The 20,396-nt window shown below is 39.8% G+C and overlaps 3 protein-coding genes and 3 non-coding genes across 10 annotated transcripts in view; 3 read left to right on the top strand and 3 right to left on the bottom strand.

Moving 5' to 3' along the window:
* Positions 1-4,556, top strand: part of LOC126747743 (protein dopey-1 homolog) — a 33,522-nt gene extending 28,966 nt beyond the window's left edge. Inside the window, exons 23-24 of one of the 3 annotated variants that reach the window (XR_007664368.1) lie at positions 67-970; positions 1,315-4,556. Coding sequence is in view for 1 of the 3 variants with exons in the window: in XM_050456541.1 (XP_050312498.1) it covers positions 67-460 (394 nt within the window). In the remaining 2 variants the exon portion in view is untranslated. Of the gene's footprint in view, positions 1-66 lie in introns of all 3 variants that reach the window. The other 2 variants (XR_007664369.1, XM_050456541.1) reach the window with 2 other exon arrangements.
* LOC126747744 (multidrug resistance protein homolog 49-like) lies at positions 4,548-17,248 on the bottom strand. 3 transcript variants are annotated; one of them, XM_050456543.1, is made up of 19 exons: positions 17,088-17,248; positions 13,912-13,960; positions 13,561-13,857; positions 13,327-13,427; positions 13,105-13,276; positions 12,736-13,056; positions 12,459-12,680; positions 10,847-10,972; positions 10,648-10,798; positions 10,366-10,589; positions 10,123-10,309; positions 9,806-10,053; positions 7,083-7,187; positions 6,860-7,021; positions 6,458-6,803; positions 5,488-5,747; positions 5,037-5,435; positions 4,842-4,988; positions 4,548-4,783 (listed from the first exon to the last, which is right to left on the bottom strand). In XM_050456543.1, the coding sequence occupies exons 1-19, from the start codon at positions 17,138-17,140 to the stop codon at positions 4,586-4,588; spliced, it is 3,768 nt and encodes a 1,255-aa protein (XP_050312500.1). In that variant the 5' UTR covers positions 17,141-17,248; the 3' UTR covers positions 4,548-4,585. The 3 variants fall into 3 exon arrangements, with proteins under 3 accessions (XP_050312500.1, XP_050312499.1, XP_050312501.1); XM_050456542.1 differs by having other exon boundaries at positions 9,806-10,056; positions 17,088-17,247; XM_050456544.1 differs by lacking the exon at positions 17,088-17,248 and adding an exon at positions 16,212-16,428 and having other exon boundaries at positions 9,806-10,056.
* LOC126747750 (small nucleolar RNA U3) lies at positions 11,037-11,235 on the bottom strand. The gene has a single exon (XR_007664374.1). It is a non-coding gene; the product is annotated as a small nucleolar RNA U3 (small nucleolar RNA).
* Positions 11,658-11,776, bottom strand: LOC126747752 (U5 spliceosomal RNA). Its single transcript, XR_007664376.1, has one exon. It is a non-coding gene; the product is annotated as a U5 spliceosomal RNA (small nuclear RNA).
* Positions 11,973-12,091, top strand: LOC126747751 (U5 spliceosomal RNA). Its single transcript, XR_007664375.1, has one exon. It is a non-coding gene; the product is annotated as a U5 spliceosomal RNA (small nuclear RNA).
* A 329-nt stretch (positions 17,249-17,577) lies between the features above and the next one.
* On the top strand, positions 17,578-19,275 carry LOC126747745 (uncharacterized). Its single transcript, XM_050456545.1, has one exon. The coding sequence runs from the start codon at positions 17,698-17,700 to the stop codon at positions 19,237-19,239; it is 1,542 nt and encodes a 513-aa protein (XP_050312502.1). The 5' UTR covers positions 17,578-17,697; the 3' UTR covers positions 19,240-19,275.
* The last annotated feature ends 1,121 nt before the right edge of the window (positions 19,276-20,396 follow it).

Here is a 20,396-nt window from a genome sequence, read left to right as displayed (position 1 = left end):
CGTATTCATCGCAAAATAAAAAACGGGGGGGCGGCACTAAGGGCGCTTCTTCATCTTCTTCTTCAGGTATAGGTGGGCCTTCGTGGGCGACGACTTGCACCCAAAATCCGTTCCCGCGGACCTCCAGGGAACCTCCAAAATCTCCTTTACCCCCCACGTGGTCCGGATCGCCGAAATTATGGATCGTAAGTTCGCGCAGGCCGAGTCGCAGATCGACATTTTGCCGATGAAGAGGAACGAGCTGTTGCTCACGATGAACTCGATCGGGCAGCTGAAGGATCTGCACAGTTTCTTTAAGACGTTGAGCTCGTGCTCGAACAGGCACAGGACCGAGTGCACCAGGTCGGTGGCGAGCGATAATTTGTTCGCCGATCGACAGAGCGATAAGAAGTTGGACCTGATCTTGGAGAAGATCGATAAGGTGGTCGAGGCGGATTTTCTCGATAAAATTGCCCGGTAGAAGTGAGTTTTTTTGGTTTGTTGTTATTGGGGGAGGTCGATGTGAGGCTCGTTTAGTTGACGGGGGTGTTTTCGGTTTGGGTCAGATGTCGAGGAGGGTGAGCTGAGGTATGAGTATGTAATGAGTAAAAATGATAATGGGAGTGCGGATTAAAAGGCAGGTTTTAGCTTCCCAACATAGTTGAAGCCTATTATAAAATCAAGATTACTTAGGCTACTGGTATAATTCATTTACAGCAGGTAAGGTAATCCCTGAGGATGTATTTGGTGTTTCTATAACTGAAAAAGTTTTTGAGTTAGAGCTATGTTTGTATAATAGAGTCCCAACCCAGGCAAGACATATGAAGAAATGTTCATTATAGGCAGACAATTTTTACTGTAGTTCAAAAACTATTTGAGTAATATTTATAATTCTTTCACAGCAAGATCAAGTAATCCCTAAGGATGGATTTGGTGTACGAAACGCCTTGCTAACACAAAAATTCTACCAGATATAGCCATTTTGGTAGAAGTCACATTATTTTCAATGTTTCAACTTCTCACGTATTATACTTTTTTTACTAATCTAGAGCGTTTTTTAACAAATATTTTGATGTATGAACGATTTCTGTAGCTCAAAGGGTTTTTGAGTTAAAGCTAAGTTTGTACAGCAAAGTCCCTACCCAGGCAAGAGAGAATAAAAATTTCATTATAGGCAGACAATCTTGATTGTAGTTTAAAAAGTACTTAAGTCATTTTTATAATTTTTTCACAGCAGGATCAGGTAATCGCTGAGGATGGATTTGGTGTACGAAACGTCTTGCTAGCACAAAAATTCTACCAGATGCAGCCATTTTGGTAGAAGTACATTGTAAGGTCACATTATTTTCAAAGTTTCAACTTCTCACGTAAATATCTCGACATTAATGGAGGCATTTAATTTGAACTTTTTTTACTAATCTAGAGCGTTTTTCAACAAATATTTTGATGTATGAACGATTTCTGTAGCTCAAAGGGTTTTTGAGTTAAAGCTAAGTTTGTACAGCAGAGTCCCAGCCCAGGCAAAAGAGAATAAAATTTTCATCATATGCAGACAATTTTGACTGTAGTTCAAAAACTACTTAAGTAATTTTTATAATTCTTTCACAGCAGGATCAAGTAATTCCCGAGGATGGATTTGATGTGCGAAACGTCTTGCTAGCACAAAAATTCTACCAGATACAGCCATTTTGGTACAAGTCACATTATTTTCAAAGTTTCAACTTCTCACAAAGATATCTCTAATGGAGGCATTTAATTTGAACTTTTTTTACTAATCTAGTGCGTTTTTCAACAAAAATGTTGATGTATGAACGATTTCTGTAGCTCAAAGGGTTTTTGAGTTAAAGCTAAGTTTGTACAGCAGAGTCCCAACCCAGGCAAGAGAGAATAAAATTTTCATCATATGCAGACAATTTTGACTGTAGTTCAAAAACTACTTAAGTAATTTTTATAATTCTTTCACAGCAAGATCAAGTAATCCCTGAGGATGGATTTGGTGTACGAAACGTCTTGCTAGCACAAAAATTCTACCAGATACAGCCATTTTGGTAGAAGTACATTGTATGGTCACATTATTTTCAAAGTTTCAACTTCTCACGTAAATATCTCGACATTAATGGAGGCATTTAATTGGAACTTTTTTTACTAATCTAGAGCGTTTTTCAACAAATATTTTGATGTATGAACGATTTCTGTAGCTCAAAGGGTTTTTGAGTTAAAGCTAAGTTTGTACAGCTGAGTCCCAGCCCAGGCAAGAGAGAATAAAATTTTCATCATAAGCAGACAATTTTGACTGTAGTTCAAAAACTGCTTAAGTCATTTTTATAATTCTTTCACAGCAGGATCAGGTAATCCCTGAGGATGGATTTGGTGTACGAAACGTCTTGCTAGCACAAAAATTCTACCAGATACAGCCATTTTGGTAGAAGTACATTGTATGGTCACATTATTTTCAAAGTTTCAACTTCTCACAAATATATCTCTACATTAATGGAGGCATTTAACTTGAACTTTTTTTACTCATCTAGAGCGTTTTTCAACAAAAATTTTGATGTATGAACGATTTCTGTAGCTCAAAGGGTTTTTGAGTTAAAGCTAAGTTTTTACAGCAGAGTCCCAACCCAGGCAAAAGAGAAGAAATTTTCATCATATGCAGACAATTTTGACTGTAGTTCAAAAACTACTTAAGTAATTTTTAATAATTCTTTCACAGCAAGATCAAGTAATCCCTGTGGATGGATTTGGTGTACGAAACGTCTTGCTAGCGTAAAAATTCTACCAGTTACAGCCATTTTGGTAGAAGTCACATTATTTTCAAAGTTTTAACTTCTCACGTAGATATCTCGACATTAATGGAGGCATTTAATTGGAACTTTTTTTACTAATCTAGAGCGTTTTTCAACAAAAATTTTGATGTATGAACGAATTCTGTAACTCAATGGGTTTTTGAGTTAAAGCTAAGTTTGTACAGCAGAGTCCCAACCCAGGCAAAAGAGAATGAAATTTTCATCATATGCAGAAAATTTTGACTGTAGTTCAAAAACTACTTAAGTAATTTTTATAATTCTTTCACAGCAAGATCAAGTAATCCCTGTGGATGGATTTGATGTAAGAAATGTCTTGCTGGCACAAATATTCTACCAGATACAACCATTTTGGTAGAAGTCACATTATTTTCAAAGTTCTCAACTTCTTACGTAGATATTTGTACAATATTTGAGGCATTTCTATAACTCAAAATGTTTTTTCCACAAGGTTATTCTTACAAAATCTAATAGTTCCACTGATTCACTTCTTTGAAGACCAAATATGATAACACTCTTCTTCCTAAGACGTCGTTCTAGTGCACGATTATTTAAATTTAGTTGATCACACTCTTTGTCGGTTTAATTAACTGGTGTTGTTGTTCTTCGACGCTGATTGCAAGAGTCGAGATCTGTACATCAATATGGCTTTTCAGAGTATTTGTAATACGATCTTCAGTTTGGCTGTCATAATTTTACACAAATATCATCATTACTTAGTTAAGACATGTCAGACAATAAGTAAGTATTTAGCAAACAAGGGAAAAGAAAAAAATCCTAAGCTGGAGTTTAGCAACATGTAATTAAGAAGCAAAAAATGACTAGACAGGAAGTAACACAGGGATACTCGCTTCTCCCCCTGGGGCTTATCAGGGCATTTAAGCACACAGAAACACAGGCAGTCCCCGGATAAGGTTGGGATACACTAAAATATAATTAACGACTTCTTAGTTGGGGGTTTTTGAATGAGCCTTTCAGCTCCTATAGAAGAGAAATGGATCCAAGAAGCAAAATTTACTGGAAAATTGACCGAAACTCCCTTGAATTCAATCAGAATTTACCCTAAAACCCCCACTCGCAAACCCTTTTTCTGTGTTACACATCTGACCCAAAAACTCCTCAAAAAACAAATTTTATTCGCGACCACATTCGTGTATCGAGGTTGTGACTTAAATTACTCGCTTAAAAACCCATAAAACGTTAGAAATAAATAAAAGCGTCGTATACAGGGTATATTTTAACAAAAAAAAAACTCGCTTTCCTGCTTCGGGACGAGGTCTAGGTCGGTTTTTGGCCTAAGAACGTCATTTGCTGCCGGTAAAGTTGTTTCCTTTGTTCGCCCAAAGAAATCAGTATTAAATGCGGTGCATTTAACAGTAGTAATGTCAATGATATAGCGTAAATAAAGGTACCTTTGGCAAAAGTATCTTTGGCGGCCATTTTGTTGTTGTTGTTGGCACGACAAAATGGCGGCCAGTACTTTAGTTTTTAGGGCTCCAGTGTGTATACTATCCTGTTATTGTTGTGTTAAAGTTTATTAATTGATTTTTTAATGGATTAAGTCTTAAATATGCTTTTTTCTTATTTATTTTTGAGTATTTAGTCCCTAACAACGTAGGTGCAATTTTTCATGATAAGCATTTAATATTATATATGATAAAATGTGATTTTATATTGTGATGTTAATACAAAATATAAGGGGCTTTATTGCCCTCCGTTATTATTTGTTGTCTATATGATTACTTCGAATAAATAAAAGTGCGATTTTTTTTTTTTGGTATTTATTTTATTTTAATACTGCCCTAATGCCCGGCCTGTAGCTTGTAAAACTCGTAGTAGTGCCCCTTCTTGCTCAGCAGCTCGTTGTGAGTGCCCATTTCGGCCACCAGACCCTCTTTGATGACGCATATCACATCAGCGTCTTGGATTGTGGTAAGTCTATGGGCTATAGTGATGCAAGTACGTCCCTGTCTCGCGTTATCCAGAGCCTCCTGGACCACCTGCAAGCAATTTATCCCCGGTAAGCTCATGTTCCCGGGATAAATTTAAAATCCTTACTTTCTCACTTTCGTTATCCAAAGCGGACGTCGCCTCGTCTAGCAGCAACACTTTAGGATCCCTCAGGAGAGCCCGGGCTATCGCGATCCTCTGCTTCTGCCCCCCCGACAGCTGCTTCCCTTTGCTTCCCAACCTCGTGTCGTAACCCTAAAAAAAAACCCTTAACCTAAACCTCCTCACCCAATTTAATCTTACCAGCGGTAAGCCAGTGACGAAATTATGGATGTTAGCGGCCTTGGCGGCCTCCTCTATCTCCTTCATCTGCACCTCGCGGTCGTTTATTCCGTAGCTGATGTTGTCCGCGATGGTGAGGTCGAAGAGGTTCGGCTCCTGACTCACTATCCCCAAATTGGACCTCAGGCACTTCAAGTTGAGGTTTCTGAGGTCGAAATTGTTGAAAGTGACCTCGCCCTCGCTGGGGTCGTAAAAACGGATCAGGAGTTGCAGGAGGGTGGATTTTCCGCAGCCGCTGCTGCCCACCAGAGCCACAGTTTTACCGTGAATAACCGATAAGTCTAGACCGTTGAGCACTTGCATCTCTGGCCTAGTCGGATAGGTGAAGTACACGTTGGAATATTCCACGTCTGAGCTTTCCTGGATAAGAGACTTTCGGAATAATTGCTTTTCAAGGGATTCTGTTTGTTACCATTTGTCGCACGATTGCCTTAGGGGCGTTCTTAATGTGGGGCTCTCGCTTAAAGAGCTCGAACACTCTCGCTGCTGCCGTTATCCCTTTTTGCATGTTGGAGGAGAAGGAGAGGGCGTTTCCTATGGACCAGGAGCTGGACATCACCACCTCCAACACCTTGAAAACGGTGGAGGCATCGGTTTGCTGCCAAATCAGGAGGTTCGCCCCGTAAGATATCCCCGCGGAGTAGGCCATGAACTGTAGACTCCTTGCCAGGCCTGGAAATATTCCTGTGAAGTTCCTATATTGGTCCACTCCCTCTCCAGATAACGCAGGACATGCCAGAAACATACTGTTTAAATATATTTTATGACCCAATGTTTCGGACACTTAAAGGACCTTCTAGCGATGATTTTTGTAGAACATTGCTGGTATGTTCTAGAAACATTTTACTCATCCAGTTCATGATTGAAAATGTCGTCTAATTATTATAAATAAATAAATATTTTATTTAAATCACTAAAGATATTTTTCAAAGCTATATCCCAATATTATCTAAATTACGTATTTAAATTAGCCGCCATAGAAATGACATAGTTGTCTTTTATTTATTGGGTAGAAAGTGAAAGGCACTAGATTTACGTTGGCAGCACTAGGTGCAGCGCTTTAATGGCCGTTTTTGGGTTTTTGTTAGTGTGATCTGGTGTAAAGGTCGTGTAAAGGACAAGCTAGTCTTTACACTCGGTCACTACACTTCATTAAATTCCTCAATGTATATATCTACTGCGGATATTTTATCCAATATCTATAGCTGCAGTTCAATCAAAAATGTACACCTGGTGTAAACCAAAAATAAACGTTCATTTAACTATCGTGTGTTGCTTGGGATGGTCGCTGCCAGAAACATATCTGGTACATCTATAAGGAAATAGGGTGATTGCTGGCATGTTCCAAACGTGTTTCTGCGTTATTCGGGGTCTGTACTCACCAATAATCAACGACTTAACGTGCGACCGCCGGAACCCCGCTTTCTTACAAAAAACCAACTCCTTAACGTACGCCTCGATGAAAACGCTTTCGCACCCGAGCGCTTTCACTGTGCGAATGTTATCGATGGCCTCGACGGCGATTTTCGCCGATTTTTCCAGCAGTTTTTGGGTGTACTGCGACTCCACTTGGACCGACTTACGCTCGTACGATATGGAGAAGAACACCAGAGGGAAGAACACCCCCGCTATAAGGGTGAGTCGCCAGTCCAAGTAGAAACCTATGGCCGTGGCCAGGATGAACGTGGAAACCGAGTTGAGGATCAGGCCGATCCTTGAACCTCCAGCCTAAAAGTGCGCGACTTTAGAAATGTTTGGGGGAAGTTCGGATGAGGGTTGCTTACCCCTTGGATGCTGGCGGCGTCTCCTGATAGCTGAGCGCACAGCGCCCCCACCCCGTTGTCCTTACGGTCGAACCAGCTCATTTCCTGCTTTAGCATCGAGCCGAACATCTTGTTTCTCACTCGGTAGGTGAGCTTCTCGCCTGCATACCCGAACGCGTAAATCTTCAACAAATATTCGAGTAAACTTTTTTAATTGTCAGCCTTTTATGGCTTATAAGATTACTTGCAAAAACATGGCCAAACCGGTGGCTATCCCCAAGTAAAGGAAGTCCAAGCAGTAGAGGTCCGCTTGCAGTTTCAAGATCGAGACGTCCGGGATCGATAGGGCCTGGAAGGAATTTTTATTCAGCCCACACACAAAAAATTCCTCATAAATTCGATAAAAATTAGAGACATGATTTTTTTGAGAAAACGCTCGGACCCGTCGATTTTTATTTTAAGTTGCGCATTATTTCACATAAATTTTTGTATACAGGGTGGAAGAAAAAAATCGGTTATTTTTTTAAATGGAATGCCATATTTTTTTATTGCGTTTATGAAATATAAGCGAAATTCCAAGCAAGTTTCGTATAACACACCTTATCTCAAAACTCAACTGTTTCCGAAATATTTACATTTAACCAACAAGAAAGCAAGTAAGTACAACACTGTAAAAACTCTTATTAATCTATCAAGTGTTCAAACTGATTCCCATTTAGTTCTTGGCAGAAAGCAAGACGGTTTACAAGCCCATGTAAAACACTATCAATTATTTCGGGTGATATATACGTCTAATTTCATATCTAATTCTATTTTTCAAATCTTCTACGTTGTTTGACTTACTTCTCAATATAAACTTTACTTTTCAAGTACCCCCATAGAAAATAGTCGCAGGGATTTAGGTCTGGTGACCTGGCCGGCCACTCTATTACCCCATTTCGACCACACTGTATCCAAGTAATTACGGACATCTCGAAAGAAATATGGCGGTGCGCCGTCTTAAATATATATATATTTACATTTAAATAACAAGAAAACAAATAAGTACGGGTAAAATCGAGGATAAAAATGGTTGCCCTTGTAAAGAATCTCCATTTTCGAATGTCACTATCAGTTCGAAAATTAATAGTTTCTGTCAGAATAAATTGGGGCTAATTTAACGGAAACCCAACGAATTGAAATTTTGATGATGCTAGGGTAGAATAGAGCACAAATTCATAACTTCAGGTCATGTTAGGGATTTGCCAGTTTTGTAATGGCGTTACTGGCGCTTACTAATTTTTTTTATCGCCTCTCGATCTTCTGGGTTATTTATAAAGTTTGTGGTTGGTTATCCAACCATTATATCAGGCGCCACCCTCAAGTTTAATGTGGATGAGGGACCACGGCCTATCGAGTAGCCTTTAGACATTGGAGAAAGTAATCCAGGTCTTCTGTGTGAGGAAAACTGTAGGCAACATTGTAACAAAACCACATTTATTCGTTACGCTACAATACGGTACGGTGCGGGAAGAGGAGGGGTGCAATGAAGAGAATCCATGACGGTAAGCAAAATGTAAATGCGGTACGGTAATTTATGGCAGTGAATAAACGGATCAGATACAGCCCATCAGAGAAAATAAAGCATGAAACGGTCGGTATTAATCGGAATGATAAACGGTAAGTCACCCACAGGATAATTAAGCGGTCTAATATGGAAAATAAATGCGGTTAGTATCAGGTCGTCCAAAAATTTCTGAAGAAACAAAATTAAACGTTCTGCTCTCCGTCGAAGAAAATCCGAACAATGCAACTTCACAAATTTCAGTTGATGATAATATAGCCGGAACGTCAGTAGGACGCATCTTAAAGCAAATGAATACCACCCTTATGAAATTAGACTAATACACGAATTAAATGAGGACGATCTTGATCGAAGAAACCAATTTGGCGAGCAAATGATGAACATTTGCAATAATAACCGTCAGTTTGTGTTACGAGTTTTGTTTTCGGATGAAGCAACTTTCTGTTTAAACGGTGTCGTAAATCGGCAAAATTGTCGGTACTGGTCAGTGTCAATTCCACACTGGGCAACCACTTAATGTTTGGGTTGGTATCGTGGAAAATAAAGTAATAGGGTCACACTGTTTCGAAGAAAACTTAACAGGACAACGCTATTTGAATTTTCTTCAAGAAGATCTTATCCCTGCTTCGGCTGCCCTATACCCAGACGAACAAGACCCTGCTGTCCCGACAGAGAATTTGTGGTTTCAGCAGGACGGCGCACCGCATCATTTCTTTCCAGATGTCCGTAATTACTTGGATACGGTGTGGACGAAGAGGGCCAATAGAGTGTAAATATACATCAGACCTAAATCCCTGCGACTATTGTATCTTGAAAACCGTGCATTTTCGGACCCATGTTTATAAAAACTTTTTCTCATTGTTTTTTTACAAGGAATGACCCATTGAAATATCTCCGTCTATTTTTCGAACCCTGTATGGTATACCTACTGTATAAAAAAGAATAAATATTTTTTTAATGTTAATATGAGTTTTTGTTACCTACACTTACGTTGTTATATGCTTTTATTCCATAATGAAATAAGAAGCTTGACCTACATGTGATTATGTACGGCTGGAGACCAAATTATAGGGTAAAATTAAATTATAATTAACCAAATTTTAAATTACGGCTAACGTTATCAATTATTGTATTAATGACTTATTGACAAAAAACCTGAAATAAATGCCATAAGATTTGAGTTTCTTTTTACCTAACCTAATTCTTATTTATTGAAGAACTGTTGAAAATTAGCTAGTAGGCGAAAGTCCCTTTTCTTTTTTAAATTGTACGTATGATCTTTTTTCCTTCACGTACCTTAATGGATGTTTTAAAGCTTGGCTATTAGAGGGCGCCACATGGGCTCAGTGCGAAAATATTTATTGTCGCACGGATTACATGCATATATTTTGTCGTTTTCTTACCCCTAAAATGTCACCGAAGATGATCCCGTACAGGGGCAGGGAAGCCCCGTTCATAAGGGACGAAAGGGACCCCGTGACCATCGCCAACCACTCCGGTCTGTTCATTTTAATTATCTTGAAGATCGTACGAGTGTCCGAGGGCGGTTTAGCTGCTGTTGTGTCCTCCAGGATTTCCTCCTTCACCTTTGTGCCTCCGTCATAAGAATTGGCCGAGAAGCTGGTGGTCTTTTGCAGTTTTATCTTCATGTCTTCTAAATAACATAACCAGAAACATGCCTGGCATATCTCCAGCAAAAGGTCGCTTCTTGTATACGTACGTTCGCTGTTAATCTCCGTGTACCCTTGGGAGGTGACCATGTTGTAGTAGACCCCCTTGACCTCCATCAGCCTATGATGGGAGCCCTCCTCGACGATTTCACCTTGATCGAACACGATTATCCGGTTCGCGTTCCTTATGGTGGATAACCTATGGGCCACCACGATCTTCGTGCATTCCCCGCTGATCTACAAAAGAACTTTCGTCCATAAAACCGCACATTTGAGGTGCTACAGCTTCTTACGGCATCCAGTGCCTGTTGCACCTCGACCTCGCTGGCTGTATCGAGAGCAGACGTGGCCTCGTCCAAGATAAGCAAGTTGGGGGTTTTAATGAGGGCCCTGGCGATGGCGATCCGTTGCTTTTGGCCCCCAGAGAGCTGCGCTCCTCTCTCCCCTATCACCGTTTGATAACCGTGAGGGAGGCTGCATATGAACTTATGCGCGTTGGCCTTTTTGGCAGCCAGTACTAAAAAAAATATCCAGAATACAAACTCCTCTACATACAAAACAAGGGTTTTATTTACTTATTTCGTCCATTGTGGAACTAAGTTTGCCATATCGGATGTTCTCCGCTATGGTGGTAGCGAACAGCGAAGGCTCCTGACTGACCACTCCCACGTTTTGCCTCAGGTAGCTCAAGTTCACCTCTTTCAAGTCGATACCGTCTATGGTGATCTGGAAATGGTGACATAAGAGATGAAATGTAACAGTGAGGTGACTCACGTTTCCTGAGGAGGGATCGTAGAAACGCTGCAAAAGTTGCACGATCGTAGACTTGCCAGATCCAGAGTGACCCACCAGGGCCACCGTTTCCCCAAACGAGATTTCCAGGCTGATGTTTTTCAGGACCTGGAAAAGAGTGGCCGGGGTGTAAGCTTCAAGAGATTTTGTTGTTAATTGAATTAAAAGTACAACCACGAGGACTGCCTAACTCCCACCAAGGGAGGGTCGAAAGATCATCGTGGATCACCGGATTTACCCTCATAAGGCAAACCGAGATCACAGCTCGCGCTCAGGAAACGAGGTTGCGCCTCATCCTCATGGTTGCGACAACTCTATTTTTGAGTAGAGAGTAGATCTACTGCAGAAATGATCCTGTGAAGTGTGATCTTGACGAATTTTGTTGAAAAAGTTGGTGAACGTGAACTTGATGATAAGCGCGATCTGCTGAGAGATCGACGCGGCGCAGCGAGCGTGCCTGGTCGATATCGAGGTGGCTGTGACGCACGATCGATGATCGTGAATTGTTTGGTGAATGCTCCGGGTTAAATAAATTTGGTGGAAGGTCAATCAATATGGACGAGGTCAGAGTATTTGGGTGATTGTGAGCACAAGTGGTCGGTCAGTCATAACATCACCAGAGTGGTTGTGACCATTATTTCCAAGTAATTAATTCTTGGGCTAATTCCAGCCAGTTGAAATCTCTTTAAACCTCTTATTGACCAACTCTGGATAGACCTCAATTCCGAGGAGTAAAGGATCAACTCTTTATTTAGAGAACAGAAGAATTGTGATTACATTACTCAAAGAGGGCCAACCGAAAGGTCAGGCCCAGCAAAAAATTCGTCAAATACCCATTTATGTTGACCCTCTCCACGGAAATCTTTAGTAAAAGGCGAAAGATTTATTCGCTTTGAAGAGAGTCCAGGGTTGATTTAATCAGCAATTTCCAATCCGATTACATAGATTTAACAAGAATGTGAAGGTGACATGGTGGTTTCGGCGCCATCTATTGACGGAACTACGTATGCTCAGTCAACCTGTGCTCGCTAGATAGCGCTGCGTTCACCACCACACCTCGAACATCTTGATGAACTGTTGATATTTGGGATGGATACTGTCAGGCTCTTCACCCTGGACTCTCTTCAAAGCGAATAAATCTTTCGCCTTTTACTAAAGATTTCCGTGGAGAGGGTCAACATAAATGGGTATTTGACGAATTTTTTGCTGGGCGAGACCTTTCGGTTGGCCCTCTTTAATTAATATAATCACAATCCTTCTATTCTCTATAATCTACATCAAAACGTAGAGGACTCTTGACCCCTCACTCCTCATAAATGAGGTCTAGCCAAAGTTGGGTTGCATATTGCATCTACCTAGAAGTACATCGAGAATTACGTTGGAACACATCATGGTCTTATACATAAACGGTCACAACGACTTTTATCTCCCTAATTTCTCCTTCCGACCTCTTCCATATTAACCTTCTACCAAGTTCTTCCTACCCAAGGCTTTCTCCAAATACTCCATCACCATTGATCAGTTCTCTGGGCGTGACCTTTCGGTTGGTCCCCTTATAAACCGAAGTAAAACTCTTCAAATTCATAATCCTCACCTGAACATCAGGCCTGGACGGATAAAAAAACTGGACCTCCTTAAAAACCACGTCGGACATAAAGTCCGGCCTCCTGCCCACCTCGTTCTGTTTGAACATCTTCGGGTCGCTTTCCAGGACGTGGAAAACCTTCGCGGCAGCTCCCCTGGCCATCCCGAATATCTCCAAGTAAGGCCCTATGGTGCCAATGTTCCAGTTGGCTATTAACGTGGAAAAGAACACCTAAAGGAGCCTATTATACTAGGGAGAACCTCTGGATTTCGCGCTCGTGACCTACCCCCACCATGTTTCCCGGCGTCCAGACTCTTTGGTCTTCCGGTAGGATCCTGTCGGCGATCACTAGGTCCACCCCATACCAAAAAGCCAAAGCGAAACAACCATAAGTGAGGAACCAAATGAACCCTTGATTGATGGAGTTAAAGAGGCACCGTCTTATGTTGTTATCCTGGGCTTCCTTTACGTACTTCTCGTACCTCTTGGTCTCCTTTTCTTGGCCATCGAAGGCCACCACCGTCCTGATGGAGCTCAGCACCTCTTCGGCCACAGCTCCGGCGTTACCATAAGCTTTCATCTCTTGTTTGCAGTATTTGGCTGAAAACTATCGCGGAAATGAAAGGAGGGAAGAGCGAGAAGGGGGATCTCTTACCCATGCTATGGCTCCCATCACTCCAGTCTGCAATGGTAAGGAGGCGAGGCACACCAGCGCCAACTGCCACCCTTTGACCAGCGCCCAGATGATTCCTGTGACGCTGGTTGCTCCCAGGAACACCACCACGCCCACCTTCTCCCCCATGCCGTCCTCGATTTTGGGGATGTTGCTGTATGGGAGGAATTAGCTGGAGTATTATTTCGAATTGGGGTCACTTACTCTGTTATAATGCTCGAGAAGTCTCCAGTCTGGTTTTGGTCGTACCATCCGATGTCCTGGTTCAGGGTTTTCTCCATAAATAGCCTTCTCATTTTACAGCTCTACAATGTTACATTCTCCAGATAATTTATTTATTCCAGGCAGTTGGGGAGATCTTGGTTTTCCAAGAGAATTTTCTTCAAACCCCAACTGCCTGGCAACTATAACCTGAATTTCCTGGACAATCTAACTTACCTGCCTTAAAGAGCTCTGCGTCAAACTCACCCCACCCACGTAACTGCACGCGATTATGATAAATCCGCAAACGCAGTTGATCACCGAGAAGTAACGGACACCCTCGTACATCCTCTCGTCCTCCATCTCCCTCTCCAGGACGGTCAAATTCTGCGTTAACTTTGAGGTGTATTCCAGGATGACCCCGGAGACGTCCCCGAAGAGAATCATTAAGTAGGGCTGCAGGACTCCGCACACTATGGAGCACAGGAGCCCCACGGCCATGAGGAGGTGGTCGAATGGGGTGGCGAATTTGTACTGGAATTTTCAGGTTTTGAGGTTATTTTTTTGAGGGAGTGCAGGGGGGCTTACCAGTTTGTAGTAGGGCACGATGGGGTCCTCCTTCTTTTCGTCATTGTTTCTGGAAACATGTTTTAGTTACGTGAGTGAGAAGGTTTCAAGGCTTCTTCCAGGCGGTTGAGGGTGAGGTTCAACTGCCTGGAAGAATCCAGTTTTAGGCACTTGGATGTCTGGACAAGGAGGGTGAAGGTGCAATAGAGGACGGATTTTTTATGGAAGATGTAGTTAATTTTTTTTGGGAGTTATAAGGGTCTTGAAACCTGGATAATTGCATGGACAACATTTTTTTGAGCAGTTGCTATTGAGTTTAGAGGAAAAGTTTGTTAGGGTTTTTTGTTGCTATTTGGATGGTTTACTGCGTGGTAATTTTTTTTTGAGTTTCAAACAAAAATTATTTTTTGTAAAATTCTGCCTCAAAAATGTGTTGTTTTTTAAAAATCCCTAATAACTCCTTTATTATTCGAGTTACGGTAAAAATGTATTCTAGTATTTCTTTTGGCATTTTTACATAGGTGCAAATACAAAAATAAAAACATTCATTTTCCTTATAGATTTCGAGAAAAATAAAAAAATATGAAAATTGGTTTTCCTTGATTTTCCAGAAAACTGTTACATATAGTGGCTTGAAATATTTTTTAGATGATACTACTCAGGAAGGTCCATAACTTTTATTTGAAAAGTTTTTTTAAAAAATCAATAGTTTTTTCAAAAAAAATTAAAAATAAATTTTGAGGTTTTTTTCACAGGGGTACGTACCCCTGGAAAGTGTCAAGTAAAAATCGATTTCGAATAAATAATTTTTTTTTGTTTCAAATTTTTTAGGGCTTATTTTACTAACTTAGAATGACTAAAACTCAAAAATATTATGAGTTTTTCTCAATTTTTGAGGCATTTTTTAAGTATTGAAATTTTCGAAAATTTTTCACGCCGTTGATATTAGTTCGAGAAAAAAGTTTTATTAAAGTTTTTTATTGCTTTTTCGATAAATTATCTTGTAGTAATTTTTTTTTTTTGATTTTCAAAAAAAAAATTTTTTGAAGAGTTTTTGCCTCAAAAATGGACTGTTTTTCAAAAATCCTCCATAACTTCTTTAATATTCATGCTACGATAAAAATGTATTCTAGTATTTCTTTTGGCATTTTTATATAGATGCAAATATAAAAATAAAAACATTGATTTTCCTTATAGATTTCCAGAAAAATGAGAAAATATGAAAATTAGTTTTCCTCGATTTTCCAGAAAACTATTAGATATAGTGGCTTGAAATATGTTTTAAATGATACGGCTCAGGAAGGTCCATGACTTTTATTTAAAAAGTTTTTTTAAAAAATCAATAGTTTTTCCAAAAAAAATTAAAACTAAGTTTTGAGGTTTTTTTCACAGGGGTACCCCTGGAAATTGTTGAGTAAAAGTCGATTTCGAATAAATAATTTTTTTTTTGTTTCAAATTTTTTAGGGCTTATTTTACTAACTTAGAATGACTAAACCTCAAAATTAATTTGAGATTTTCTCAATTTTTGAGGCATTTTTTGAGTATTGAAATTTTCGAAAATTTTTCACGCCGTTGATATTAGCTCTAGAAAAAAGTTTTATTAGAGTTTTTTGTTGCTTTTTCGATAAATTATCGTGCAGTAATTCTTTTTTTGATTTTCAAAAAAAAAATATTTTTGAAGATTTTTTGCCTCAAAAATGGACTGTTTTTCAAAAATCCTCCATAACTCCTTTAATATTCACGCTACGATAAAAATGTATTCTAGTATTTCTTTAGGCATTATAACATAGATGCAAATACAAAAATAAAATCATTGATTTTCCTCATAGATTTCCAGAAAAATGAGAATATATGAAAACCAGTTTTTCTGGATTTTCTAGAGAACTATCATTTATACAGGCTTGAAATATTTCTGATATAATACCACTCATTAAAGTACATAACTTTTATTCAAAACGTTTTTTTCTAAAATCAATAGTTTTTCCATAAAAAAATGAAAATCAATTTTAAGGATTTTTTCACAGGGGTACGTACCTTGGCAAAATATGGAGCAAAAATCAACTTTCAGAAAATTTATTCAAACATTTTATACAGTTAGTTTAACACATTTTACTGCCTTAAACTAACCAAAATCTTAAAAAAAATAACATCTTTGAGTATACTATATTCCCTAAAACCCCTAGTAGCACCTTCAATAAGCAATTTACAAGAAAAAGTCCCTCTAGCACTCTTTCGGGCAACTTAAAAACAGATTCACGTGCAACAAAGAAAACCCTCATTTTCCCCATATTTTCCTGGAAAAATCCGGAAAATCACTTACGCTATATCTTTCTCCGGTTCCTCCAAAACCATTTCGCCTTTCAGAGGAAAAAAAATCAATTCCACTCAATTGATTAATGAAAAACACTTTAGTTAACCATATACGTAAATGGGCTCTATAAATGCACTCATAGATTTAACTCAATAAAATCTAATATCCATACGTTTTATATACATTTTAGTTTCGTGTAATAATAAATTGTTATCTGTCAGACAATAATTAAACTAACGGTTGTAAAATTTAGCGAATCTAAATTGTATTGTTTGAGATGCGACTTATTAACAGCAGATTCTGGCCGTTCGGAAGATAACGAGAGGTTTCTTTTAAAAATTGCGCAGGATTACGCCATTTAAAATCCGAAAGTTTGGCACGCTGTTATGTTTAAATTGGGATTTAATCAGTATTTTGGGCGTCAAAATGTTGCGATTTTCTGGAAATTTATGCGGAATTTTCAGTGTCTTCTTTTTGCAAATGATGCCCCCTTTGAGCATGAATTTAATAGTGCTTTAGGCCCTTTTTCGAAAAATCAACAGGAGAGGAGTTATTGGGCTTTTTCTGGTACAGTGGGGCAAAATTTGAGAAAACCTCCTGGTCCAAAATAGGCAGTTTTCTAAAAATGTATGGGAATTTTAATTTTTTTAGCAGATGAGCCCTTTGAAGATGAAATTAAAAGTGTTTTAGGTATTTTTTCGAAAAACTAACAGGACAGGACTTATTGACCATTTTTTGTTTTTTATTTAAATTCTTTGGAAAATTTTCTATTTTCCTTAGGAAGGCCTGGAAAAATTAAGATGCCCATAAAAGCTGAATAAAATAAACCTAAAGAATGTTACAGAAATATAATGCAACTTAACCTCAACATATCTAATAACTCACTTTGAGTTTCCCAGGAAACTATCAGTCTCCAGATCCTCCTTCTCCTCCTTCATAACTCGACTTTAAACCACCTTGATGCGGTCGAAAGCCTTTCGAAAGTCACGAAACTCTCCCCGTTTATCGACACAACCGTCACACGTCATGCGACATTATGCTTCGACTAAAGGTCAGTGTAGACAAAACATTTTTAATGGCATTGGGATTATCGTTGGGTAAATGCATTGTCAACGTTAAATATGAATGGGCCACAGCTTTTAATGGTTCTAATGGTATGTGCTTAATGAGTTTACCGTGGTTCTCAAACTGTTAAGGTGAAAAAACGTTTTAAACTGGGTGCCACTGAAGACAAACTCACTCTCAAAGAAATCCAACATCCTGAACTCGATATTGCAAGAAGAAGAAGAAGATCCTCTTCTCACTGATCCAGGATAAGTCAAGCTGATGATCTAATGAAAACCCTAGACACAAAAATATGGAACATGTCTGACGTCTGACGGCTCACCTTTTCCCACTTTACTCAAAAGTCATATGCCTCCCCCATCACATTTTTGTTAATTTTTTCCCCGATATTTACCCCGTAAACAGTGTCCACTCGAAGCAAAATTATACGATGAAGGTTTACTGGAAGGCCCTGTTCGGTTACGGTTTCGTTTTCTGGATCATCTTGTGCCTCACGGATCTCCTGGGGGTGACGCACCTGAACAAATACAAGGAGAACCTGGACGACCTGTACGAGCAACCTTGGGCGATGCAGCATCTGGAAAACAAGCTGGATGGCTTCCATTATGGAGGAATGCAGTTCGGTTGGTCACTGCTGCTCTGGAACACTTTGACCTTTATCATTTCCATGCTGGTTTGCTCCTTTATAAGATCCTCTGTGCTGCTCTTCAGGAGCCTTTGTAAGTCTTATAAAGCTCCTGAGGTGCCCCCACTCAACCAGTACGAAAACAAAAGCCTCAGCAAGATCCCTGTTTTGGTAAATAAGGCATTGACAAGAAACTCTGATACAACCCTGCTTCCCTTAAGAACGAACTACAGCAAAGAGCTGAGCTGCCCTAATTTACTGTGCAGGGCAAGCGGGAGCAGTGCGTCAGTATCAACCTGCAGGACCCTTTTCAGAAAGGACATCTACTTCTGCGCCCCATCGGGCTTAAGTCAGGAGGACCAGCTGGAAAAACAGTGCAAGAGGCTCAAGCAGGAGCTGCACCGTTTGCAAACTGTTTCCCTTAAGGAGCACGCGATCCTCTCCAGGAAATTAGAAGCAATCGTTAAGGAACGTAACGAACTGTCCAGACAATTCAGCGTATCCAAGAAGGAAAACCGGGCTGCCAAACAGCAGCTAGAGGAGCTGCTCCTAGAAAAAGGTCAGCTGCTTAAGAAGCTCGAAAACGCCGCAAAAGAATTCAAGTCTAACACGAAAACCAAGAAGTTGGCTCTGGCGAAACTGGAGGAGGTCAGCGGGACCGCGGAGGAGCTGAGGCAGCAGCTGGAGCAAGTCAGCAGGGACAAAGAGATCCTGGACAAGAAGCTGAAGCTGCTGGAGAGTGAATATAATAAGTTGCACGAGCGGTTTATAGCTTCCCAACAGAAGCTGTACGACGAAGAGAACTTGCCGGAACGTGACGAGAACTGCGTGAAACCCGCGAAAGTTCTCGCCTCGGTCTCGCAAACCGAAGTGGACATGAGGAACATCCAGGAAAAGATCAAACGACTCGAGAAGAACTTGGAGAACTTGAACTGCGGCAGCGTCGATCTCCTCGCCTCCGAGTTGAGCTTGAGTTTCGATAACAATAGCGCCTCCGACTCCCAAAACAAACACTCCTCCTGGACTAATTATAGTCTTTTATCCAGCGGGAGTACCCCAAGACAGACCGGCTATTGGTCGGATAAGGTGGCCGATCTGATCAGCAGGAACAAGCGACAGTTCGCCAAGATCCACGAGCTTGCGGTGAAAATGCAGGAAAAAACCGGATGGCTTGGTGGTAGACCTGAGGAGGAGGAGGAGGTAGAAGTCAGTTCGGATTCGGAGGACGCAGAGCCCAAGAGGATGGTCAGCAGCTCTTTGGCGTTTAAGAATTTCCTTAAGAGTCTTAATAAGTTGGACGCGGCCAAGAAGGAGCAACCGTCGTCGAACAGCGAAGTGTATTTTTAAATTCTTGTAGTCTATTAAAGGATCTGATGAATTTAACTTTAAAGAATTTCCTTAAGAGGCTCAATAAGTTGAAGCATCCGTCCTCGAATAGGGAAGGTTGGTTTTTTCTTGTGGTCTAATAGGTGCCAAGAATGATGCAACAAATTATCGTCCAGTTACGATTCTCAATGCAATATCAAAAGGTTTTGAACACCAACATGAATTTTTACCTAAAAACTGTATATTGACGAATCTTATAAGGTTTTGCCAGTTTGTTTACGATGCCTTGTTTGTTGAAGTTAGAGGTGGCAAGTCTGATATCTACAGAAGTACATCTGGAGTCCCCCAGGGCTCCAATTTGGGACCTTTATTATTTTTTATTGCCATTAATAAATAACCTGTGAACTACAAGGGTATTCTTGCTAATGATTTTAAGTTATACATGGGGATTGGAGGACTGCTCATGTCTGCAGAGAAATTTTGATATTTGTTGTAGACTGGTGTAGTAACAAAGGCACTCTTTTTCAATAAAAAATGTTCTGAATCGTGGTATTGTGCAATATTGTTACAATATTAATGGTTCTTCTCTTCAAAAATGTACAAATGAAAGCGATTTGGGTGTTTTGGTTGACTGCAATCTGGCTTTTACGGACCAAATTGTCAATACAGTGAATGAGGCACACAAAACAATAGGCTTCATTGTCAGATCTACTAAGAATTTTAATGTAGAATATAATCTGAAGTTGTTCGACAGTCTGGTATTACCAAAGTTGAAATAGGCCTGTATAATTTGGTCTGGATTAACTTTGAATAATCGGTTCATCAGAACTGATCTTATATATCTCTTTAAAATTTTAACCAACAAAATTGATTCCCCTGTAGTTCTTTGAAAGCTGCCGTTCTATGTAAATGTTAAAAATACCAGACATAGAAAGATATTTCATCTTTTAGATTTAAATAAATTTACCAAATTATTTTTTCTGTAGTGTTAGGTGTAATTGATTTTGTTTCATATATATTGGTGCCTGTAATTGGTCCTCGAGCTGTAGATTCTTAATAAATAAATAAATAACGAACTCTCTTTATAACGTCATCGGTTGAGAGGGCGCTGATAGCAGCTGGTTAGTTCAAATGCCTCACCTCAAGTGTTTTTGGGCATTTGACGTAAATAAACGTCA

This window comes from Anthonomus grandis, chromosome 19 (genome assembly GCF_022605725.1).
Source record: "Anthonomus grandis grandis chromosome 19, icAntGran1.3, whole genome shotgun sequence".
NCBI classification, from domain to species: domain Eukaryota; kingdom Metazoa; phylum Arthropoda; class Insecta; order Coleoptera; family Curculionidae; genus Anthonomus; species Anthonomus grandis.
The sequence above is the reverse complement of the archived record's forward strand: the minus strand, read 5'-3'. Positions and strand labels throughout refer to the sequence as shown.